This window comes from Phalacrocorax carbo, chromosome 1 (assembly GCF_963921805.1).
Source record: "Phalacrocorax carbo chromosome 1, bPhaCar2.1, whole genome shotgun sequence".
Lineage (NCBI taxonomy): Eukaryota > Metazoa > Chordata > Aves > Suliformes > Phalacrocoracidae > Phalacrocorax > Phalacrocorax carbo.
In genome coordinates, this window is record NC_087513.1 from 142,007,221 (window position 1) to 142,033,393 (window position 26,173).

Sequence of the window (26,173 nt, forward strand, 5' to 3'; positions counted from 1 at the left end):
TAACTTCTGCTATGAGAGTTCCAACCCACTCATCACAGCCCTGGGTCAAAGGCAGATTGCTGATGAGTCATCTATTTCCAGCTTTTTGAAAAAGTGTGAAAATATAAAATATGTTTATGCTGAGGTACCTGGATTTGTCATCTGCAGGTCACTACAAAACAGTGTACTCCGAGAAGTCAAGGGTATTATAAAGCACCTTCAGTGCTCAGAAGCAGCACTTGTAGATGTGATGTACAACCTGTCCTATGCTCTCCTGGTTGAAAAGAAAGTATCTGCAGCATTAGCGTCTTCAGGCTTTTAGATGTGAGCAGGTACCATCCTGCTCAAGGATGGCACTGGTGCTGTCACTGTTACCATAAAAACAACACATCTTCTGTGTGTTAATTTCAGTTTGACTCTGTAGAAGCTCTAGACAGCAACCTTTTTTTTTCTCTTTATTGTCAAGTTATATCATGACATCTAGCAATAGCCTTTAATCAAAATATACCCGAGTGAGGTTGCTTTTAAGGAAACAATTTTGTCAAGACAAGAATGAATTGAAGAAAGCTGACTGGAAATTTATTTACTTTGAGGAACTGAGAAAGAAATAAGAAGAAAGGAGTAAGAAACTTGTTTCTAATAATTGGAATCAGACTCTGGAAAACTATTCCACAGAGTGATAGTTATAAGAAAACTGTTGCTTTTAAGATGGAGTTTAAATAGGTTTATGGAGAAGATCAGCTGACAGGATATCTGCAACAGGAGATCAGAGATGTCCCAAGAGGTCGCTGTGGTCCCCTGTTCCTTCTGAATTCATTTTGCGTTTAGAAGCCAGTACTCTCAGGTTTATCTGTTTTCCTCCCATGCTGACAAGAAAAAATGAATCCAGTATAAGGGTCCAAAACTGAAGATTTCCCAATAAACATTCATTTTGATTTTGAATGTGTTGAGTACCCAGCAAATCCTGCTTTAGGGAAACCTTTGGTGAAGATGTGTCATTTCTTGCACTCACCTCCATCCTTGCCTTTCCAGACAATAGTTCTTCCAGTTGTTTGCTGATGAGCTCTGTTGAACTGTGCTTCCAACAGTGCTGACTCTCATTTACAGAAGAAAAGTGAAGGTGGGTCTATAGGTCAGACTGAAGAGCCTTCAATGAAAATAAGATCTTTTATTGTACTGGTCAAGAAATCTGTGCATGATTTAAAAAAATAAATTAGCCAAGGTAGATTGAAAATGGATCTGGAGAGACAGTTGGTGTAGCTACCCTGTTAATTTCCAGTCTGGGTTACAGCAGTGTTCTTCTAGAAGTTTGTCAGTGCTCAAGAGACCCCTTCCAGCAAAAACGCCAGGCAGCAGGGACAGCAGCAGGTAGGGCATGACACTTGTACAAGAGGCCATGTCTTGCCCTTTGTGTCCACAAGCAGTTCATGGCCACCACCTTGTGTCTTCCTGACTGGTTTGCAACTAAAGTACCTTTGAGATGACTGACTTTGGGGTGGCTTGTAACCCTGCTGAAACTCAGCTGAGGTGCTCCAGCTGACAGTGTCCACAGTAGACTAGTGGGGGTTTGCATGTTCCTAGAACATCCTTAACAGAGAGTTGGTTCAGGATTTTGCCTGAGAGAAAGAGGTATTCTGTTCCTTTTTTGTGTTGGTAAGTCAGCTCACCTGAATTGGTGTTTGCAATTCTACTTAACATATTTTCATATTTTTTTCTTATGAAGAAGTTATACTGCACATTTTAATATTTGGGAAAAAAAGAGATCTTCCTTTTTTTGTGTGTGTGTGTGGTTTGGTTGGTGGGGTTTTTTTACTTTTTCATTCAAACCATGATGTGATATTTTAACGGGGGCAAAGCTGGGTTCTTGGGCTTTCTTGGGTGGGCCCTTCCTTGACTTGTTGCTTATTAATAGAGAGGGCCTCATGGGTGAAGTGGAGATCGGGCGCCACCTTAGCCACAGTGAACCATGAAACAGTCAAGTTTAAAATCTATGGTGACAGGAGGAAAGCTGCCAGCAAGACCTCAACTGTGGAAATGAGGAGAGCAGACTTCAGGTTGCTCAGGGAGCCACTAAGTAAGGTCCCCTGGGGAAAAGCTTTTGAAGGTGCTGGGGTCCATCAGAACTGGTTGCTTTTGAAGTACCACCCCCTAAGAGCACAGGAGCAGGCAGTCCCAAAGTGTAGGAAGTCAAGCAGGTGAGGCAAAAGGCTGGCTTGGCTGACCAGGGATATTCTTCTAGAAATAAGGAGAAAAAAGAAAGTATATGGCCAGTGGAAGCAAGGTCAGGTGACATGGGAAGACTACAGAGATGCTGTTCACCACTACAGGGAGGAAATACATGTGGCCAAAGCTCAATTACAGTTGAAGCTGGCCAGTACTGTGAGGGACAATAAGAAGGGCTTTTTCAAATACATTAATGGCAAAAGGCAGGCCAGAAATAACATTTGCCCATTGCTTGATGAGAATGGTCACCTCACAAACAGGGACAAGACAAGGCACAGTTGTTTAATGCTTTATTTGCCTTGATCTTCAACACCGATGGTGGGCTCAGGGACCCCAAGAGCCCTGGGCTAGAGCACCATGACTGTGGGAATGATAAACCCCTAATAAACCCTGAACTTGTGCAGGACTTGCTGCTCCAGCTGGATACCTGTAAGTCAATGGGGCCTGATGGGATTCATCCAAGGGTACTTAAAGAGCTGGCTGATGTCATAGCGAGACCTCTCTCAATGATTTTTCATTGTCTTCAAGAAGGGCAACAGGGATGACCCCAGTAACCCTCAGTCTCACTTCTGTGCCTGGTAAAATTATGGAGAAGATTATTCTGGGAGTTATTGACAAACACCTGAAAGACAACACAGTCATTGGTCCCAGCCAGCACGGGTTCATGAGGGGAAAGTCCTGCCTAACAAATTTGATTTCCTTCCATGACAAGGTTACCCATGTAGTTGACCAAGGGAAACCAGTCCATGTGACCTTTTTGCATTTCAGTAAAGCTTTTGATACTGTCTCTCACAGTATCCTCTCGGACAAAATGCCCAGCACACAGCTGGATAAACACGTAATGCGGTGGGTGAGCAATTGGCTGATGGGTCGGGCTCAAAGGGTCATAGTAAATGGGGTTACATCGGGCTGGCAGCCAGTCACTAACGGGGTTCTGCATGGATCCATCTTAGGGCCAGTGCTCTTTAGTGTCTTCATAAATGTCTTGGATGCAGGACTGGAAGGAATACTAATTAATTTTGCTGATGACACAAAATTGGGAGGAGCTGTTGACACTCTCAAGGGCAGAGAGGCCCTGCAGAGAGATCTGGACAGACAGGAGAGCTGGGCAATCACCAACTGTATGAAGTTTAACAAGGCCAAGTGCCAGGTTTTACACCTGGAGCACGGCAACCCTGGATGTACATACAGCCTGGGGAATGAGGGGCTGGAGAGCAGCTCTGCAGAGAGGGACCTGGGGGTTCAGGTCGATGGGAAGTTGACCGTGAGCCAACAGTGTGCCCTGGCAGCCAAGAGGGCCAGCCGTGTCCTGGGGTGCGTCGAGGACTGCATTGCAGCTAGTTGAGGGAGGTGATTGTCCCGCTCTACTCTGCACTGGTGTGGCCTCATCTTGAGTGCTGTGTGCAGTTTTGGGCTCCACAGTACATTAAGGATATAAAGCTACTAGAGAGTGTCCCGAGGAGGGCCACAAAGTTGGTGAAGGGTTTAGAGGAGAAACTGTATGAGGAGCAGCTAAAGTAACTTGGTTTGTTCAGCCTGGAGAAGAGGAGACTGAGGGCAGACCTAACTGTGGTCTGCAGCTTCCTCACAAGGGGAGGAGGAGGGGCAGGCACTGATCTCTTCTCTCTGGTGACCAGTGACAGGACCCGAGGGAATGGCAGGAAGATGTGCCAGGGGAGGTTTAGGTTGGCTATCAGGAAAAGGTTCTTCACCCAGAGGGTGGTGGAGCACTGGAACTGGCTCCCCGGGGAGGCAGTCATGGCACCAAGCCTGACAATATTCAAGAAGCACCTGGACAACATCCTCAGACACATGGTGTGAATATGGGGTTGTGCTGTGGAGGGGCAGGAGCTGGATTCAGTGATCCCTGTGGGTCCCTTCCAACTCAGGACATTCTATGATTCTATGAAACCAGAGCAATAGACCTGCTGCAAACTACTGATCATGGACCCATTATGATAGCTAAGATGTGTCGATGCTCCAAATTACTGAGTTGAAGTGTTGCTGTCTGATATGAATGGATGCCTAGTTTTACAAATAAATCCTGTAGATTATACTGAAAATTTGAACTGTCAAGAAATAAATGGTGTGGTGAACTGAAACACAGGTCTCTTAAGCTGCCTTCAATTTAGCTGCATTTCAGTAATTTCTCATTCACCTTTCACTGCTGTCAGCAGCCTGTAGGGTTTCTTTTATATTTATGATGGAAGTGTGTCTATGAGTCATGTCACTGAGATGTATGTGTTTTTGCCACTTCATGGAATTAGTAAACAGTGCATAGTTTCTCTTTGTACCAATTGTACGAATAGGTATTTCTTCATGCAAACAGCTTTCTTGCATAAAATTTTCCTTATTTTCATGTATAGTATGTGGAAGGGACTTTTGTTAAGTAAGGGCATGTAACTTTATTTCTTGTTTTTCCATATTTTCACTGTCGGCATGGATTTCTGAAAAACTTTTCTTGACAGTAGGTATTTATTAACAGGCTTTTGCAAGTATTATCTTGTTACAATTATATAGTGCCTTTATCATAGAAAAGTAGATGTATCTAAAATGGAGGAGCCTGTTTTACCTTTCATGTTTTGGAGTTCCTTTGCTAAAATCTGCAGAGGCTAGATAATTTTCATGTGAAAGTATAACTTACCTTCAAATATAGAACTTTTTCATATACAAAATGACATTAATAAAACATAATTTCCCTTTTAATCATATACTAAAAAAATGTAACCTCCTGTAGCTTTGCAAGTTAAACATATACTATTATGTAGTTTTCAATAATATTCTTTCACTCTTAATTTCAGTTACCTGCAATACCTAAAAATTTTTAGGAAGGATTAAAAGTTGCTGTAACAAAACACAAACCCCTGAATATTTTTGAAGACTGCAAGATCCTTTTCATTTGATCTGCTGTTTGTTATTGTCACTGTAGATTATGGATGCGAACACCTGCAGTTATCCTTCGGTTAATATACTTCTGAATTGGAAGAAAGGGCAGAGCTACGGTGCAGCTGGCAAGCATTCAGCTGACCTCCATTGTGAGCTTTTAAAACACCTCTTCAGTGGGGCTTCTTAATGATAAAATACTTAGGGCTGGCTTTTCTGACACCCCATGGAACATGATAGATGATAGTAACCTTTTCTCTAAATTAAACTGGAAAACCAGTCACTATATTCTAGGCCATATTCTCATCTCCATTTTGTTGAGCATCCTTCACCCTTTATAGTTTTGAAAAAGTTATATTTGCGCTTATTTAATGTAGCAGCTGTTACCGCAGGACAGATGACGGTCTAGATTTTACTTCCTTTTCTACACAAAAGCAAACTCTACGAGTGTGAGCAACTCTACTACTTGCAGATGAGGCGTTTGCTGAGTAATTTCTCGTAATTGCCTAAATAAAAGGAAAAAACCCTGCGTGAGCTTTTTTGAAATGAGTTTACATTTTCAGAGAAGGAGTTAAAGAGCATACTTGGCTTCGGCATCTATTTTTGCTTAGGGAAACATTTTCTGTAAGAACGTGTACCTCGGTGCTATTTTCTCTTCAAATTTCTTTGTGGTTATGGGGCTTTTTCTGCTGTGGTCATCTACAGGTATTTGTAAATTCTTCATAGGATTAATTTAGACTAGAAGAGGAATCTGCTGATTTTTCAAGAACCAAACTGCTTTTCTCCATTTTATTATATTAGTGATTAAAAAATACTGATGTTCTCTTCTGTAGACCTGTAGTAAGACACCCCAATCTGGTTATTTCTAGTCACAGCTGGGAATTTATTCTTTTATAAATATGTCCCTCCTATCAGATGCTGCTGGTAACTGTTGTCAGTTGTTTGAGTAGCTGTGCTCTGATGGCACGTGTGAAGTTGTCTATTAATTTTCTAAGCAAAGACCAGATGTTTGTTCTGGGGTAGGCAGACTGATTTGCAGTTAAAACCTAAAGTAAAGATACATCATTTCGGGCTGTAAACTAGCCACATCTCAAACCTCCCATGACTCAAAAAGAAAAATGTGAGAGCCGGAGATAATCGGTTTCTTCACTGCCATGTAAATCTGGGGTATTCGCTTATGCAGGTGAAGAATGGATGAGTTATTCTCTCTCCTGCGGTACCAGAGGAGAATTCAGTTTTGTACCTTGGACTAGTTCATGATTTTCCCTTGCTCTACACAGAGATGGAGATAAAAACAAGGCAAGGGGTTATATTTAGAGAATTAGGCCAATAGGAACTCAACAGTTCATTTTAGGAGCCAGCAATAGATCTGTCTCCCTGGGAGACTTCAGCTAGCATTGAGGCACATCACCTCCAGCTCCGGCCACCTCACGTACTCTCAGTTATTCTGAGCAGTAAACGATTACACACCGAAAAAGAAACTGGGAAGACTTTAAAAATCTGAAGTCCTGCAGGGTTATACTGGGCCCATGAGAGGTGAGGTTTTGATCATTTTGTGACTGACAGTGTCTTATGCAAGAAAGAGCTCTGCACAGTCCCATGGCTGCAGCACTCCAGTAATAGTCATGCCACTGCTGGCTGTTAGACTCATCTGTCAGAAGTCTAGCTTTTGCATTTCATTCTGGTGTCTTTAATACAGTCACACTAACCTTTAATATATTCACAGTATTGCAGGAAAAAATTAGACTGGGACGAAGGAACAATGACAAATACTGCTGAAGAAATTTTAAATAATGTGCAGATCTCTTGTGGGCATTGACTCTGTGCTCCATGGTGTCAATAACTGCTTGTGAATTGCAGCCATTTTTTTCCTCTGAACAGAGCGTTACTCCTGAAATATAGTCATTACCTATTGATTAGCTCTATAGTCATTTTCATGCATCAGTAGTTCCAATAAAAAATACATAGTACTTATTTTACATAAATGTGTAAGATCCATACATTGTTCATTAATAACTGAAAGGAGTCTTTAGAATATGTTTTAATTGCAGAGACCGCATTGACATTTTCATAGCCATATGTCTCAGGATAAATGGAAAAAGTCTTAAGGGCTTTTTTTTGTTTGTTTAGTTTTTTGTTTTTCTTTTTGATGGGGTGTTTTCAATATTCTGCTGTCTCAGGACAGGGCTGCAATAAGAAGGGTGTATTTGTCACTGTTTGGTGCTAATGTAATTTACTGTTTTTCCTACTATATGACTCTCCTTTTAATCCCAAGTGTCGGTAACATGCTATTTTTTGATTAAATGATGAGACCTGAGATTCAGCAAGGAGAAAATAATTAAAACTATTTGTTTCACTGACTGTCAGCTGCTATTAGGGATTAGACAAATATAAATCAAGGGGTTTTTTTTCCCCCCAGCCATGTTACAGACTTTACAAAGTTCACAAACAATTGTAATCCTCTTTTATTGAGCACAGATTTAAAAATAAAGGTCAGTTATGTTTTGGTCACTGAGGAGTTTATATAGTTGGTAAAAACCAAACATTTAGATTATTTTTATATAAAAAGTGTGCTGCTTGGGAAACTCTTGCTTCTTGACTGTAGCTCCCTTGTAGAGCTCAGGGATTAAAAACTAGCCACATCAGCTCAGCAGATGTTTGCAGAGCAATGTGGCCTTGCAGCTCGTCCCTCCAGCGGCAGGAGCAGCTCATGCCCAGGAAGGGCTGAGCAGCAGCAGGGATTGTGGCTGATGCCGGTGACCTCCGTGCCTTGAGACCAGACCCACTCGCATGCTCCTTCCCTGCAGCCCCATGCATCCAGCAATGCAACATGCTGTCACATCAGCATTTCAGTGCCCCTTGCGATTTTGCTGCAAGAGGAGCCTAGTTTTCTGCCCTCCTCTGAGAGCTTGGCACTGCTTGTGTACCCACCACTTCTCCTGTCTTCTCAGATTTGGCTGGGTCAGTGTATTGATGAGGTTTCACCTAGTATTTCCTTCTTCTTTCTCTACTGTCAAAAGGCTTGGTTAGCCCTTTGCTCCAGAGATGATAAGAGCCATCTGCCCCAAGAGCTCATGCTTTGAAGGCTGCCCTCCACCTCTTCTGGGTTTCTGAAGGGGGTTGGTGACATGGATGGGTGACCCAAGGAGGGCAAATGTCAGTGCTACGCTGGGAGCCCCTGAGGAGGCCCTCCTCTACATGGCACATGGGCTGCAAAAAGGGATGTGACCCAACAGGGACAAGTGCCTGGCATGCTGACGTAGGAGCCACGCCCAGTGAGGTTGCGGTGAGGGACTGGCAAGAGGCATTTAGGAATTAAGGAGGAGGAAAAGGGAATGAATAACAGCTGGGACTATCTGCGAGACTGTCGTGGGGCACAATGAAAGGGCAGGTGGAGAAATGGGTGAAAGTTTAGACTGCAGATGTGCTTTGCATACCACCTAGAGAAGTGGAGTCCTAATCTTGATTGGAACAATTCAATTCCCCTGTGAAGTACATATTAAATAACAATAGGCGGCTGCAGAGCTGTGCAGACTTGCAGGTGAAGAGCAGAATTTTAAGCAAGCTGCCGGGCGCGCAGGAGAAGCAGTGGGGAGGGCTGGGACAGACAGTCTGCGCTGGCGTTCAAGCTTCTGCTCAGACCTCAGCCTGTATTTTTACGAGTTAAAAGCAGTTACTAAACCGCAGCACAGCTCTGCATTAATTCAACTGGAATTTTTCCCAGGAAGCAGAAGTTTAATCATCTGGAGCATCGCTGTTTGCAGTGTATCACCGTGAGCTAGTGCGTGGGGAGGGCTCATTGATTGGACTTTCAAGGCAAACGGACATGTGTAGCAAAATGGCATTACCAAAGACTGCAGTTCAATATGGGTTCCCTAAACAAAGCGAATTATTTCAGCACCAGATGAGTCCATAACATGTATTTATCGAACCACAAAACCTCACAGTATTTGTTTCCCATTCTAAACAACTGCTCTAACCTTTTAGTCAGAAAGCCCTGTGAATGCAAGTGCAACAGAGAGTCTCCTGCAGCACTTAATAAAAAGAAAAGGTTAATTCTCACTGCGTTATTTTGGCTATTGATAGTTCTGCAAGTGTAAGTCTCTGGGTCATAGCTACCTATGTCCTTAACCAGTCCAGTATCAAAATCCCAGTCAGAAGCTCTGTGCAGAGACAGGAGCTATATGAGAATGAAATAAAAGGAACATGAAGATTTTCAGGAATATTGCTAGGATTTTTAACATTCTTTCCCCACACTTCTTTTTTTTTCTTCTTCTTTTTTTTTTTTTTTTTTTTTAAATAACAGATTGTAGCAGATTGGGGAAAGACTTAGAGTGTGGAAGGAATTAAATGTTTTTCTCCCTTCTAGTGTTTCATTGCCCTCCTTCAGGTAATGAGATTTGCCCACTCACTATGGATCTCATTTTTGGAACTGGAACCAATTCTTCCTGTAACACAGGCCAGGACAGTTGGTTTAGTCGTTCACACATGTCTGGGGTATACCATATCACCTGTACAGCAACATGACAGTTCTGCTGTGACTTCTGTCATCCAGCAAAGGAAACGGGAACATGGGAAGGACCACATCTGTCACCAAATCCTGTCCTGGCCTTTGCAGGGGAGACATTTTTCACAAGTTAATGACTCCATTAGCTACCTTAATGAAGGTTTACAAAACACCTTAGAAATAAGCCTGGATATTAAAATGAACAACCTCAGCGGATGGTAAATCTAGGTCTTGCTACTTTCTGGTACTTACAGATTTTCAGTGCATCACACGTCCCTGCTTTCCTTTATCTGTTCCACTGGCAAGAACTGCCACCTTTGTTTTTCTCTCTCTGCCCCCTTGCAAATTAACGACGCTATCACCCTTCCCCAGGATAACAACCTGCCCTTCTTTCAGACCTGATTAAATGTGATGAGTTTAAACCCCTGAGTAACTGTTTTCAAGATGGAAGTTTTTTGCTTCTGTTTCAGACCTTGGGATGCATTTGTGTGGCTGAGATTTCACATGTTTGCTCTCTCTGTAACGAGCTCCGTGGTAAAAGATATGATGCCTCAGATCTTGTCTGACATGATTTTAGAAACGTGACTAATCTCATTGAAATCAATGGCACTACTTGCCTGTCTAAAGTTACACATGTTCTTTGGGGCTCTTCTGAATGGAAGCCATTTATATGTTCCTTGGTGGACAGTAAAGAGTCCTGGGGTTGATTGATTTAAACAAAGGGATTTAAGTTACAGTAAACAGTAAACTCATTTTCTGTTTACCCAATAAAAAGCTTGATTTGAATAATAAGATTCAGTCCTCCTTTGCATTTGCATTTTTAGTTATTTTGTTAAAAACAGGTTGATACTGGTGGGTTAGCAAGCATTCAGATGTGTCAGTTTGCAACTGAATGTAGCCTTTGCCTTTAAATTTAGTACTTCTCTTGGGTAACTGAAAGGATAAACTATGCAGACAGCTCCATAATTGTATGGCTTCAGAATCTATCTGTGATTTTATGACTTTAGCATTCTGTTGTGATAGAAAATGGGAAACAGTAGTTTTGTTTACAAGACACCTAATTTTTTTCTTTACTTTTTTTACAAGCTGCTTTCAAATGAAATATAGCTTTAATTAAAATAAAGAGAACTGTCATTTTTAAAGGGTTTTATTACTTAAACAGAAATATCTTGAAGTTATTTGACGCATTTTTCACATCAAACCCAAGAATGTATAATCTGTAATTACTGACTTGAACGGACTAATTCTGCTTATTGTATCTGTCAGAAAGAAAAGATTAGAAAATCCGAGCCACTCTCACCTATGTCTATTCTTTCACTAAAATAACTATAGAAAATTAGTCCACTTTTCTTGTTTTCTATCTTTGGAGCATGTCACTAAGGACAGACCTAAATTAACCCCCTTGTTTATATCTTTTTGGTTTATTGTTCAAGATTAAATGCTGAAATTGCCAGCAACTGGCATTATAGGAAACATAAATTTGCAGAATAGGATTCCTTCACTCCCCACCATGTTTTTCTGTCTTTCAGTTTGGGCTTTCTCCTCTCAGCTTGGCGAATATTGCAAAACTATAATTTAGACACAATAACTATATACAAAACAGAAACCCAGACCAGTTGGGGACTGGACAGTGCTAAGTGGTATTTGGCGATCTGCTTGAAATTTCTTCTTCCCAGCCAGCGCAGCCTTTGTAGGACTATCACATTCCAGTCCTGCAGAAGGGCTCGGAGTCAGCAAAAGGGAAAAGGAGATGAAGGCTGAGACCCAGGGTGAGGATAAGCACTGCAAGGTGATGTCTCTTTTCCATGCAGCAGCTTTGTGTGGAGCAGACCCATCAGCAGGACGTGTTGCACCCCAGCTAGCATGCCACTGCAATGTAGACGTGAGAAATTTGAGGGAAAGTGTGTTTTTGCTTTCATCTCTCCCATCTTCCCAGGCGTATTTTCATCTTGCATGTTATTAATGCAGAGAAGTAGCACCCTGTAGTCATTTTGGGCCAGTTTGCGTGTTTTACTATTTCTGGTCCCAATCTTTGCTAGCACAGGCATGTGGCCTGCCTGAGTCCTGGAGAGAAGTGTCTTTCCCTAACCTTACATGGTGATCCAGGAAAAGATTTGCACCTTCTCACCTGAGCCATCTGCTTTCAGTAAGTGTCTCCAGCGGGCAGGTGAGAAACCTGGGCTGGCAGCCAGTCTCTCCCAGCCGGCTGAGCCCATGGGTGCAAATAGCCCCACTACTATTTGGGGTGCAAAACGGGGGTTGTAGCAATTTAAAACAGAAGAGGCTGCAAAATAGCTGCTGGCCTATATAATTTTGGGTTATTTCATTTTGTCTATGTTCTGTGCAGTATTATGCTTTTTGATCTCATCATAGTTCATAAAGGTTTTCTATATTGTGGTTAACTTTTAAATATTCAGGAGTTCTATGCCTGTCCTGAGTGCTTATAAGCATTAAAAAAATTAACAGTCTTCATAAGGAAGTTGTGAAGATGGAGATATAAGTGTCAATATCCATTTTCTGAGAAAGGAAAACAAGATATATGGGCAAAGTGACTTGCTAAGTGTTAAACAGTAAGTAAAAGAGTAGAGATGATGGTAGGGTGCTACAAGTCAGAAGTGGCCATATATCTTCTGCCTGAAGTCTTGTGTTTTCAGCAAAAGCTGGCAAAGACATTTTTCCTTCATGTGAGCGGGAAGGTAATAAAATAAGTTGTTCAGGGATATATGCACTCAGGAGCATCCTCTTCGGCACTTGGAGCCTTGCTGTGTCTCCTACTCTCTGGGCCTGGTAAAAATGCAGCTACCATTTCAAATATAAACATTCCTATGTGTTTTTCTGAGTTGGTTCATTTTGGTTGCCAAAATCTGGCATCATTTGAAAGAATTCGGCAAACTAAAGATTACCGACATACTGGTTAAGATAATGCATTAGAGAATGAAACTTCTAAAGCTTTCATGGTTGTTTGTTGTTTTAAGTCCTCTTTAATTTTGATCCATTCATATTTTGAATCATATTTAAATTTTGTTTTCAACTGAAAAATTGGGTATATATTATTAAATAATGCAGATGTTCCAGCCACTACCTATCAAAGACATTGCTTCTCTAAGAGCTTTGTTGGTGGGAGGAGCAGCCTTATGCTCTTATTCATATTTCTCAGATAGTAATAGTTCAAAACTTAGTAGAATTAAGGCCTTGCATAGTTATTAAAAATAACAGGATGATTCCTTAGCATTTATCTAGCATGAATGCTAAGCTGTAATTAAGTAGTTTTACTAAATGATAGATCAGCCTACATCTCGGAATGAAGATTATATTGAATTGCATACATGATACTGTAATTATGGCCATAGAATTGGTAGTAAACAAATAAATTCTGTATTTTCCTTTACAAATACAGAAAAGAAGTAACAGTCTAGTGCACAAGGCATCAGGATTAGGATTTAGGAAGCTCATTCTTTCCTCATATCTTCTCCTGATTTGCACAATTGCTACAGTAAATCACTTTGCCTGTCTGTGAATAGAGGTGTTGCAGAAAATCCCTTGTTGTGAATTTACATTTTGTGAAATGTGAAGTTACCCAGGACAATTCTGAGTGATTTAAGTCAGGCATCCTCAGCAATAGGTAGCTGCGGGACATCACCTGTTTTCCAGAGGGCGGATTAACCAGTGCGCCATGCTCCCAGAAGAGGCTCCAGCATTTTGTGAAGTATGTGTACTCTTTCGGCTCTCTTCTCCTGTTATTGCCTGCCTTATTTCCTAGACACTGGATGTTCTTCCAGCAAGTGACTGTCTCTGGCTGGATGCTTATGCAATGTCTGGGGCAGCAGGCTTCTATCTGTCAAATTTTGCATACTGTTACTGAGCTGAGCAAGGTAAAAAGTGTAATGTAATTTGAGTGGCTGCAGCGATATCTTGGTTCTGGCTTTGAAGACATCGCTGTCTGCTGCAAAGTGAGCATAGGGATCAACCTTCAGGCAAAGTAATCTTCCTCAATGCACTTGACAAAAGGAACAAAGGGCTTAGTTATGATTAATGACTTTGACCCAAAGTTTCAAGTCTCTGCTCAAATTCAGTCATGTAAAGTTGGCTTCTTGTTTCCATTTTGAAAATTGCTTAAAACAAAACATCATTCTTCTCATCCTTCATTTCAGTGCCCTAGAAAATGCAAAGTATACATCCAGAAACACTTCAGCCAAATCACTGAGGTTATGTTGTACTTCTAAGTGGGAGAGATTCAGTCTGAAATTAAGACGCATAATTATTTTTGTGCATTTAGGCATCTACAGGTGAGTTCACTGTTGAAACTGCTCTTTGAAGTCAATGGAGATCTCTTCAGTGTGGCCCAGAAAGCTGACTAGCCAACAGGGGTTTCATTCCTCTGCCTGATAACATAGACATCTGATGCCATTTGAGATGACCTGTGATTTCCTGCTTAGTCTGAAGCAGCTGCTTTGGAAGAGGAGGATTCAGAGCCGTGGACATTGTCTTCCTCATTAAACATTTCCTTGTTTCTTGAGTCTGGCAGAAGAGCCATCACAGGGCTTCAGAGTAGAGCTGCTTGTCAATTTTCCAGCAAAACTGATTTCTCAGAAGGCATTGCTCTGACACAAAACAAAGTGAAACTTTCCATCATTGACTCCATCAAAAGATTAATGGGAAATCAGGCATTCAAGCCTGTGTGCCTGCCTGCACCTTGGGCTCCCTGAGCAACAGGCTGACCATTGCAGTCTTTTGGGGACACTTCCTTTCTTGTGTGGTCTACTTTGTCTACAGGCTTCCCAGCCACCTACGTGGGGGTGGATGCGAAGGCGAGGTGGGGCTTTTGAGGTTCTCTGTGTACCTGCGTTTTTTTGAAAGCTCTCTCCAGAAAATTTTGTTTTACTAGAAAGGGAGGGAGAGATTCAGGATTTGATACCCTTTGTGCCTGTTTGCCAGCTATCTCGGCTTCTGTTCTTTGCAGTGTCTTGTGCTAGGATGCTCAGGGAAAAGCTTCTCTTTTTCCCAGAACAGGCATGAATTATTCATATTATAAAAGCTCCTTTCCTTCAACATTTTGGTTGGTTTTTTTTTAGTTTGAAAATTGCCTTGTGTTCTTATTCATCAATGTTTCATCTTTTATTATATATTCATATCTTTGATTCAGAAATTATTTCTCTGTAGCCACAACATTGTCAGGAGAAAGGCTTCACATTTTAACTCAGCCATTTCTGTTTGTAGCTGCTGTCTTTTTAAAAGATGAAATCTAAAGAATTTTATTATGGAGTGAATTTATTAAAGAATTCTCTTTGCTGTGAGATGGGGATTGAAGAGAAATTAATTTGATGGTGCTGACTAGGTCTCTAGGGAGAACTGTATATTCAATAAAACATCTCTATCTCTTTCTGGTCTGTAATCAAGGCAGAAATTGGATAGAAAGAGAATAATAGTGAGCTACATAGGAAAGAATAGGAGGAGAAAGAGAATGCAGATGGAAACCATGGCTTCTGAGTGAAGGCAGAGATGTCTGAAAAGCTGTGCTGCCAGACATCTCTGGCGCCTTTGGCTTCCTGGGGATCTGACAGTTGGTTCTGGCCACTGGTCTCACCAGGACTTACAGTCATCTGTTACAGCCTTATTGATCAAAGGTTGCTGAACACGTCCTTACATCTGCGCCGTGGTTTCCGTTCTAGCCTTTGTTTCCGTACTCAGTGTTTCAACTGATTACTTTTTGGCTGAAATTTTCAAAGCACGTTAGGAGGTCTAGACACTGCAGAAGTTACACAGCAAGCATTGAGCGCACGTAGCCTGTGTCTTCACCAGGAGGCTCTGACACTGGAGCAGCTGTTGTTATTTCACCTTGGGGTCTTGCACCCATAAGTAACCTGGTTTTGAAATGATTCGGTAGTTCACAGATCATAGCAATCAGTGCTCCCTGGAACACAGGGAATTTGTTTCTCCTAAGTTTGCTTTGATATTCACGGGAATGCAACTCCAGCTACTCCATTTCTGACAGTTTTCAAACTGTTCTGTGTTGTGGTGGCTTTGTGTTTGTGTTTGTTCTTGAGAGTCAAGCAGCGCATTGAAGGTGACTGAGTGTCACCCCTCCATTAGCTGCCAGCAAGTAGATGAAAGACTTTGCTGTACCAAGTAACAGTAATTTCATGTTCTCATTCCTGTTGTTAAGCCCCATTGTGCATATGCATAGTACTGTTCAGGTATCCCAGGTGATTGTTGTCTTTCCTGAAGACAGACAGAAAAGGCATAAAAGTCTGTCTATACAGAGTTTTTCAGTCCAGAAGCGAGTTAGTAAAATACTAACATTTGCAAAATATTACCAGAATAATTAATGTTGAGAAAAGTAAAGGAACTCTGGCAAAAGTGCCTGAGTTCCCAGGCCCAGGAGATGATGGCCTGTTCAGTGCTTGCTGTGTCTTCCTAGCTGGGACCTGGGAAACGTGTCACTAGCCACAGACATGTCTTCTTGTTGTCCAAGCCAAGGATGGCCTAATGGAAACTCACCTGTTTAAAAAAGTGAGGCCTCCTTTAACTCATCAGCCCATGAGTAGATTTCCCATATGAACTGAAAAGTGCATGACACAATGAATGTGAGTACATGAGGTAATAACACCGTTATGAAACCAGTGTCGATGAATGTTTCAACAGCAGTCTACTTAATATTGATGATGAGGGGCATTCCACCGATACTTAATGTATTCTGCATCACAAATTGTATGGATAAAGGTGTTTTGACATTTTCTTCCTCAACATTAGGCCATTTGCCAGCATACCAGGCAGTCCTGGGTGCACATCTGCCTGTTTGGCCCCTCATTGTGTCCCTCAAAATACAACTGTGATGTTGGTCATTGGGTTTGCCAGCTGCTTCCTGCTCTCTGCCCTCATTGCCCAACCTTCGCTTCTACCATCTCTCAAGATGGCAGCATCCTGAAGTCATAAAATACAAACCAAGTACAATCAGCTGATTGACTGGGGCAAAGAGAAGCTATGCCACAGTAAGTACTTCTCTGATACCATGGGTTGTGTCACTACTGCTTTTTCAATCATATGGCCAACTCTGTCAGCCAACACATTTTGAAGTATATGCATGCCATCCATTCAAACTGTTCATCATAGTGTTTAAGACACGTAGCGAGGTTCTCACTGTTTGCTGGTAGTTACTGAAAATGGTACTGGAAAAATGAATGGACTGCAGAAAAGGAATTATAGGAGCTTATTAGTTTTATTTCCTGTCCAGTTTTCTGTGGTTTCTGATGGCCATACCATACTGTCTGCCCAGGACTCTGAGCTATGAATTCAGGTGGAGGTGGAACTGGATGAGTACATGGATTAACAAGGGAAGCACCACCAAGCCATCATGTATAACTGATGCAGGCACATGATTTACAAAGAGTTAAGCTGTTGCGCCTGTTGTAGACAAATGAAAAGGATTGGACATTTCATGGTGACATGCCTGTAGGGACTGACTGTCATCAGCTAACACATTTTGTTAGCATTAGCACCTAGTATTGACAAGATTATATGGCACTTAAAAATTCATTACTCAAAATGCAATAATCAGCAAGTCTTAAAAAAATAAAACTAAAGCACAAACCCTCTCAGTATATGTCCCAGTTTCCATAGAACTGAATATTCCATTTGATGCTGAGGGAAAATTATTCTATGTTGATGACTTACTACTGATGAATATTTTTAAAAAGAAATATCAACAGTTGTGTAAAAAAATGTCTTTTTCTTTGGGAATAGATAGTGCCAAAATAATGTTATTTTGTGTATATAGACTGCATTTTGCTTAAATAAGCTGATCACATGCTATCTTTTCCCTCCTTCTTCCACAGCCTACCCATGTAATGAACAATACAAAGATATGTAATTTCAGTCAGACCTTTATTTACTGTTGAAGGGATACTGCAAACAAATAGTTAATTGCAAAATAATGAAAAAGATGTAATCAGTACTTTAACAGGTAAAAGGAATTGCAGATGCAGAACTTCATTAGGAAGAAGTTAAGCAGAAATCAGTTTTATTTGGATGTGAAAAAGGCATAAATTACAGTTGCTTGCATACTAATAATAATTTGTAAACAAAAATCCAGTTTAAGAAAAAGTTCAGCACAAATAAGTCAGTAACTGAAGAGTGAAGAAGTATCGTGCAATTTATAGGAATCCCTCTTGTCTTAGCACAAGTCCAGCCAATTCATGAACAAAATGTTACTGATCCTATATATACGCATATTATACTGTTACTGCTTGGTTTGTTTGGGTTTTTTTTAATTCTGACAAAGTATACAGTATCCTCCCTGTGATTTGAATGATACTTATTATTACTGCCTGTCTACCTGCAACTTTTGGTATAACACTTCAGAGTCCCAAAGACAGGAACTTGTTCTTGTTTGTGTAGAGCATCATGACAAACATCTTGGGTTTTATAGATCAAGGTATTCAACCACTGGCTGGTGATTTCTCTGGCCTGTGATCAGGTGCTCTCCTTCCTAGAAGGCTGTCAGCATCAAAGGATGAGTCGGATACGTTGCTTTGACAGTAGCCTCCTGCTTGTGGTCATTCTCTTTTCCAAGGGCTTTATGGTTCCTTCTCACCTTTTGATGGGCTGTCATGTGGTAAAAGACGAATTATGGGTCTCCCAGGAAAGTTGGCAATGAGGAGTGGGTCTGCCACGGCTGGAATAATTAATCCTGCTCCTTGTCCAGATAGTCATGAATTGCTCCAGTCATTGCAACCTGCTGCCAGCTTCTTCCTTCCCAAGAGCTCCTCATGTGCTGGTACACAGGCAGGACGTGTGTGTGCGCACCTGTGTGTGTTGCAGTTATCTATGAGCATGTAGTAGATCCAACATTTTGGGAAAGAGTTTTGACTGTGTGTGGGCAGGTGGATGTACAGTGCTTTCACGGTAGGTACGGGCATGATCCAGAGATAGAATCACAGCATATGCTTTTCTTCCAGCCTCTCAAAACAGGTAGGACGTTCAACCAGCTGGAAGGCCAGGGGACTTCTGGTGTAGGGTTTCCTTTTTACTTTCATTAAAACAAAAAACATGCCAAAACAATAAATAGATCCTCAAGTGAGGGAGCATTAATGCTTTCAGCATTAATTAAGCACTCAGAAGATGGGATAAGACAGTTAATTAATCATACATATGCAACTTTTCTCCCTGTTGCACTGGAAAAATTGTTTTCCTTTAACTTAAATTATTATACAGTAATTGCTTAATGTATTATAGTATTTTTTTTCCTTATGTGTTTAGATAAATGTTTTTAGCAATAGGTGATGGAAACTAAATAGGAATTTTGCATAGAACCTTCTACTCAGCATGTTAGATATGGTGGACCAAATTAAATCTTGTGAAAAGTTACACAAGCTGACCTTAATGGACGGTGACGATGTCACTGTGCTTCTAGACTGGTCACAGAATGGCCATGTAAGCACATTTGTTATTGTCTGAGCCTGCTTGATATTTTCTTTATATTGAAGAATAGGAATCATTTTACTGTATAAAATGGTTTGGTAAAGGCCTACTAGGCTGCATGAGTAAAACCAATAACTGTCTTTCAACTTGTCATAGCCTTTATTTACTGTAGTTGATATTATTTTGAATAGATCCCCTCTGGTGGGCAACTTACTTGCCATGTAATGAAAAAATAAAAATCTTGATAAATCCTGCATATCCTGGGAGAACCTTCCCATTGAATGAGCAAAGGCACATGGTATTTCTGATGCTGCAGGAAGACCCATACAGATCAGCCTCTGAGGCTGTAAAGACCCCTTCTTATAAGAACATAATCACACAAATTCCACCCACAGACAATTTTTTTAAAGCATTTTAGTTTTGAGCTGTTGTCATTAAGTTTTGGGAGTCATCGACATTGACATTTTTATTTGCTTGTACTGGAGAGCTGTTGAACACAAGAACATAACATCCAGTGAACCATTACATGAAGAAATGGTTTATCTGTGCCACTGGATTTTTAAGTGCAGCACAGGAGTACCTTAAAAACTTCTGGTTTGTCTCTGTCATCCAGAATAAATTGCATAAAATACGAATGCTTGTATTCAGCATTGTTCTGCTGCTTTACAATATTAAGATATTTTATATTGCATCATAGCTGATCAAGATAGCAGCCACTATGTGAGCATGTGGGCTCCAATTTTTGGGGGTCATCCTGATCCTGCAAAGAATTACATATTCACATAGCTTTATGTTTAAATAATCAACTGGATGTGAATAGCACTATTTTCCATAAGATGAAGAAGAATGAAGAAGTAGCAGCAGAGTATTAAATTAAGGTAAATAGCACTTTTTAAGTGTTTCTAGATAGTGTCTCACAGTACAGTCATCTTAAAAAGTAAAAAATATGCCAGCAGTTACCTGGACCTGAATTTTTTTTAACATACTGACTGATATTTTGCTGAGAGCATATCCTGTTGGAGAGCAGAGTTACCATCTTATTTCATTAGGTGGCATTTGGAACAGGACATGCTTTCTTTGTGTGGTAACTGATAGTAAAAGCTAGCTATTTTGTGACCATTGAAGGAAAGTATGGTGGTATTACTTCTCTTTCCAGCCTGTTGGCGTTAGTAGTTTTCCTTCAGCTTAAAAACCTTTGACCAAGGGCTGGGCATAGAACCAGTGGAGCTCTGTGCATGGAAGTACCTCAGCAGGGCGCATTTCTTCTTCAGCCATTCACTTTTTGGGGAACGTGCCTGTGGTCACGCAGGGAATGTTTCCCTTGCAGATGCTGAGTGTGCTCTACCCGGGCAGCAGCCGGAGACATTGCAGTTTGGGTAACCTTGTCTTATTGTGTGACATGGCTCTCACTTACTTATAAATGAGACCAAATGCCAGAGGCATCGGATGAATTCTTTCTAATAAGTTGTGTTGTATTTATTGTACAGTGAGAAAACAGAGGAGTTGTTTCTCTTTAAAATACCTGCACCGTGTCACAAAAAGCTTCAAATTACTTAGATGCGTTTATTTTTTTAATTAGGCACTGAGTAACCTATTCAATACCGCCTCATTCATCAAGTGAGTTCTTCAGAAAAAGACACCCTGTCAGGTGCAGCAGACAAAGCTGTGAGCAGCATTGGTACTGTTAATGACTCAGAGAATGGCTGCAGAGATTGTAAAATGACACATTATTTTCTAGCAGCCATCGATCATAATTATATCACTGATAAAGACAAAACATATCCAATGTTGTGTTTTAAATATGCCCTTCAATAAAAGAAAAAAAATGCCACTGAAATAATTTCAGTGACAACTGTGTGATCCAGCTGAACGGAAAATGGAAATGTGTTGCATATCCTTGGGAGGAAAGGAGTTATCACTCTAAGCTATTCATTTATTAATTTTCATTTAATACTCATGGTATATCAGACATTATAGATCTTTCACCATTTTGCTTTATGATACTGCAGAACTCTGATAACTATGCCCTGTGTAAAATGTAAGTAAGTCCCTGGTTCACCTGCCTGCTTGGATTGAACTGTGGAATCTTAATTTGCTGTTGTGGTTTCCGTGATCCTTTGCCTGTGCCATATTGTTGTTACAATGAGCACATTGCGCATATAGCGTAGCCTTCATCTTCTTAAGGCAGAGTACGGACCCTTTCATCCTTGCAAAATGGATGATTAAACTAGGATTTTATTATTTGTGTTTGCTTCTGGGTTTATTAGCTCTAACTTTGAAAACTAAATCAATTATTTTATATGTTCTGTCTGACTGGATCTTGAACAAATGGACCCGAGTTTTCCATATATCCGTGCAGTGGCTTTAATTTATGTCAAAATAGCACCATTGTAGAAACGGACTGTACGCTGCCAGTTGGATAGGTGGCATTTTTATCATTGCCAGCTTGAGGTTTGCATAAAGACCACAAATGTGATGCAAAACTAGGGAAGCTGATTGTCACTGGTAAGGTCCTACGATTTAATGTAATTCTTCCATTGTGCCCACCTTGCCTGAATTTGGGGTGGTTTTTTTTGTTTCTGTAGACTCCAGAGGAAGGAGCCTCTACAAGCATCTATGCAGCAGTATCACCCGAGATGGAAGGAGCTGGCGGCTGCTACCTTTACAATGAGGAAAGGACAAAATCAGCTGATGTAGCATATGATGAGGAGCTGCAGAGAAGGCTCTGGACAGAAAGCTGCAAGATGGTTGGGATTTCTGATGAATCCAGCAGAGTTCCCTAGGAGAAGCCACTTCCAGCTGGGTAAATGAAATGTATTGACAAGCATCTTAGGTGAATTCTTGCAGCATCAGTCATCGTCCTGGAAATCACTGTTCAGTCCCAAAGGCAAACATGAACAGCTCTGTTCTTCGCTTGAACCCCTAGTCTGCTAGGGTGTGGGGGGAGTATTCCCACAGAGAGATGTAGTGGTTGGTTTTAAATCTAACCATCAGTTTTGTAAATCATGATGTTTCAGTCTGTGATTAAAATACAATCTTTAACCTTGTGCAGAGTTGAGTTTTCATTTTTTCTTCAATAAAAAAAAAGACTTCCTGGTGAGCACGTTCTGTCTGCGGCATGTTGAACTTAAGCCACCTTTGTACATATAACTTAGTATTTTTCAATCAGTTTTAAAAGTTGCAGATTTTTTCTGTAAGCTTCACTGATCTTTAAGTCGCTTTACAATGGATGTCAGCTTGTTTTTATGCAGACATTTGGCATTCATGATCATTATGTTGTTTCTATCATAACATTAGTTTTATATGTCAACTTTTATCCAGAGGTTTTAAGTGAAGGTCAGAACCAAAAAAAAATGTAAATAAATAAGGTCTTCAGACAGGATATTGAATTCAGTTGTTTTCTGTTCGAGTTCAGATCTCCTTTAAAGGTGAGCCATAAGAATGAAGAATGGATCAAATGTAATGATGGAGATACTGGATTTGGCAGAGGGTGCAGTTGGCCTGTTGACTCGGGAGTGGGCTAAGATTGCTTGTCCCTTTTTCTCCTGAATCTGTGTAAACTTGCGTCTGCAACTTCTTGCATTTTCTTTGGCATGGAGATTCACTCATCTAGTGCCCGTTGCATGAAGAATCACCTCCTTTGGCTGGTTTTGAACCTAGTTCATATGAGTTTCAAAACTAGCATTCACGGTTTTGAAAAGACAGCAGCCAATTAATGCCAGTCCACTTTTTTGATGTTGCTAAGGGTTTTGGAGACCTCCAGCATGTCCTCCTTAAACTGTCTCTTTGCCATGCTGTAGAGTACTCCCTGCCTACTCACCCGACTTACACAGCAACAACAGGATATTTTCCCTTTTGTTATGTATTTCTCTCCTAAAAATTCCTAACAGCTGTTTTATTTTTAATTTTATTTGACTGTCTCTGAGTGTGGAGCTGATATTTTTTATTAAAATATTTTTGGTAAACCCTAAGGTTTCTCTTCTGAATGGGTCAGTCATCAGTTCAGATGCCATCAGTTTTGAACACACTCCAGCGTGTACAGTTCAGGGAACTCATGTCTGCCAAAGTGAGGCTTCAGGAATGATGCTCAAATCCATGGAGTAAAGAACAAAACAGGTATGTGGCAATATAAAGATATTCTGAGTTTCTACAAGCTCAAATAACTAAAAGAAAAAACTGTATTGAAGATAGACACAACATTTTAATGGGGAAGGAGATAAACCATCAGAGCAGTTTACAGAGAAACTTCCCCTGACAGTTTCAGTCAAGATTAGATGTCTCCCAAAACATCTAGAAAGCTCCAGGGAGACCTTATAGAAGCCTTCCAGTACTTAAAGGGGGCCTACAGGAAAGATGGGGAGGGACCCTTTATCAGGGAGTGTAGTGATAGGACAAGGGGTAATGGTTTTAAACTGAAGGAGGGTAGATTTAGATATTAGGAAGAAATTCTTTACTATGCGGGTGGTGAGGCACTGGGACAGGTTGCCCAGAGAAGTTGTGGATGCCCCATCACTGAAAGTGTTCAGGGACAGGTTGGACGGGGCTTTGAGCAACCTGGTCTAGTGGAAGGTGTCCCTGCAGATGGCAGGGGGCTTGGAACTAGATGATCTTTAAAGGTCCCTTCCAATCCAAACCCTTCTGTGATTCTATGATCTGTCCTTAGTGAGAGAAACTTTCCAGGTGTGGACCCTGTGACTAGGGAGCCTGACCTCTTGCTGTTAATGGAGCAAGCTGTACCCTACTCCCATCTCATTCATTTTAGGTGTAATCTGAAAAAGCAGCATAATCCTATAAATGTCCTTGCATTTCCTTTTTTAAGACACACATAGCAAAAGAAACCGATAGGCAAACATCAATCTTACATACACATTGGGGCACTGGAAATCACTGCATGACAGAACGGAGTGTAAACACAGTGATGTGCTCTCATTTGCAGCAGACTAGAAACAATATGAACATGTTCCTATGCACTGAACTCCGGACTAATACCCCTTTTGGGCTTTTTAGCTCAAACCTGGTGCTTCACTGCCCATATCTCCAGCCTCTGGTTCCGGGAGAGAGCACATCTAACTGAAAGAAGCTTACTAATATATCCAGAGACCAGCAAGGAGATGTAAAGACAAAAAAAAAAAAAAAAAGTATGAACAAAGAAAAGCAGACAAATACAAAAATAATAAAAAAGCTGAAGGAGAGCATATTTGCCCTGTGAATTTAGCCATGCATGGTTTATTCCTACCTTCTTAGAGTTAGTATATACAAGGGTTAGCAGCAGGAAATTTATCACTCAGTCACCATAGCACTTTCTCTGTATGACTGGCTGATATTTTTTTTTTTGGTAAATTAATGTAGTGCTTGTGAAATGTGCCAGACTGACATTCTGGGAACAAAATTCCTCTGTTTATTCACGGATCATGCACAGGATGCAGTAAGCCTGCTAGACAGCCAATGTTTTGATGTTGCCATAGCATTCCCATGGAACATCATTGCTGGTAGAAGTATGTCCAGGATTACTCAAATGAGATGGGACCAAATTACCCTACCAAATTTTACTCTCTCAAAGCTCCACAATATTTGCACAACCAGTATCAAATGGCATAGGGATTGGTAAAAGAGCAAACAGTAGAGAGAGCTAGTTACTCTTTCAGTGTATTGTGAACCCCTTTGTTAAGGACCTCAGTCCAATGAAATCTGTTTTTACAACACTCAAAACATGGTTTGTGAGAACCAAGAACACAGATTGTGCCTGCATGAGGGGAAAAAAACCCCCGTGTGTCCTGAAGCCAGGGATTGCTAAAACAGTGCAATGCCATGAAGGTATAGTTGAGCTGGCTGCAAAAGAGTTATCTCAGGAACTAAAAGCAGAAGACTGTCAGCTCTGCAATGTCACATAAGCATGTGAGCTTGTCTTGAGCAAAGTCCAGTGTTGTCATAAAGTGCCATGTGTGACTGGGAGCACTCACTTGTGATACTGTTGCAAAAATCCAAAATAATCCTTAGCATATCTATAAAAGAAAAAAAAATATGAAGCGTGTAGAAAGAGGACAATGATTTTCCTTCTGAACACAGAAATGGTAAGAGCTGATTTACTTCTCACATTTCAGGGACATGGAATTTCTGGAGATCTGAGAAGCCTGCTCTTTCACTTCACTGAAGACACAGCTGAGAGATGGCTTGAGTCTTCGCAGTAGGTGCATACATGTAGAAAAAATACTGAGAGCTTTTTAACCTTGCAAAGAAGGGCAAATAAGCTCCAAGAATTGTAATCTGAAGTTATTCAAATTAACCTTCCAACATGAAAACAGATCCTCCCTCTGTGAGAGTAATTATATATTGGAACACGCAGCTCTGATATCTGAAGGTAATGAAAAGATGCTTCTGAAAAGATACCTGGCAATGAGGCCAGGTAGGCTTCTAAGCAAAGAAGGTCAGTCACAGTGAAGCCATACTCAGCTTTTCCCTCACGTCCAAAGTGACAGCACGTATTTTGATTAGTGTAAGTGTGACCCATTGCTCACAACTTCTAAAATGGGTATTTCCATGCCAGTACTCCACCCAGGCTGATGTTTAATTCAAAACCCTAGGTGCCTTTACCTAGTCTTAAAAGGGCACACATCATCTATGGTCCAGTTCAAGTCTGGAATCAACAGGAGCATCTGCTGAGGCCCACCATGATCAACAGAAGCATCTACAAGGGCCACCATGGCATGGTTCTATTGCCCTCAGTGAGGCAGTGGAGCCATTTCAAAGTAATATTTTATTATTTTCTTAAAAAGGATTACTTTTCTTTTTCAGCTCCCATGAAAAATAAAAAAGTAATCTTAAAAAAGGACTAAAAAGTTGAATACTGGTTTGAATGATAGTTCAAATAATTATTATAGCTCTCACTGCAATGAATGTAGTTATCTAGGAATTTGATAAGATGATGTATTTTAAACAATGAACTTGCACAGGAAATAAATACTGTGCTGACAAAGAGCCCTAAGTTTCTTAGGAAAAATATTAACTTTTTTATTTGTTAACTAGTTTATTTATAAACTGTGGGGAAATCAGTCATGTACTGAAAGAATAAGTGCCATAATTCCTGTGTGAATACACTGTTACTCGCACATAGTAACGTAGTTGTATCCTTACTTCCAGTTGAAAATTTATTTTAAACCCTAAATG

At 40.7% G+C, this 26,173-nt stretch overlaps 1 protein-coding gene across 1 annotated transcript in view; it reads left to right on the forward strand.

Moving 5' to 3' along the window:
• The window catches only part of DHRSX (dehydrogenase/reductase X-linked), a 169,893-nt gene extending 147,837 nt beyond the window's left edge, over nucleotides 1-22,056 (forward strand). The window contains exon 7 of the mRNA XM_064437600.1: nucleotides 21,595-22,056. Coding sequence (XP_064293670.1) covers nucleotides 21,595-21,792 — 198 coding nt within the window. The 3' untranslated portion in view covers nucleotides 21,793-22,056. The remainder of the gene's footprint in view (nucleotides 1-21,594) is intronic.
• Nucleotides 22,057-26,173: the final 4,117 nt, after the last annotated feature.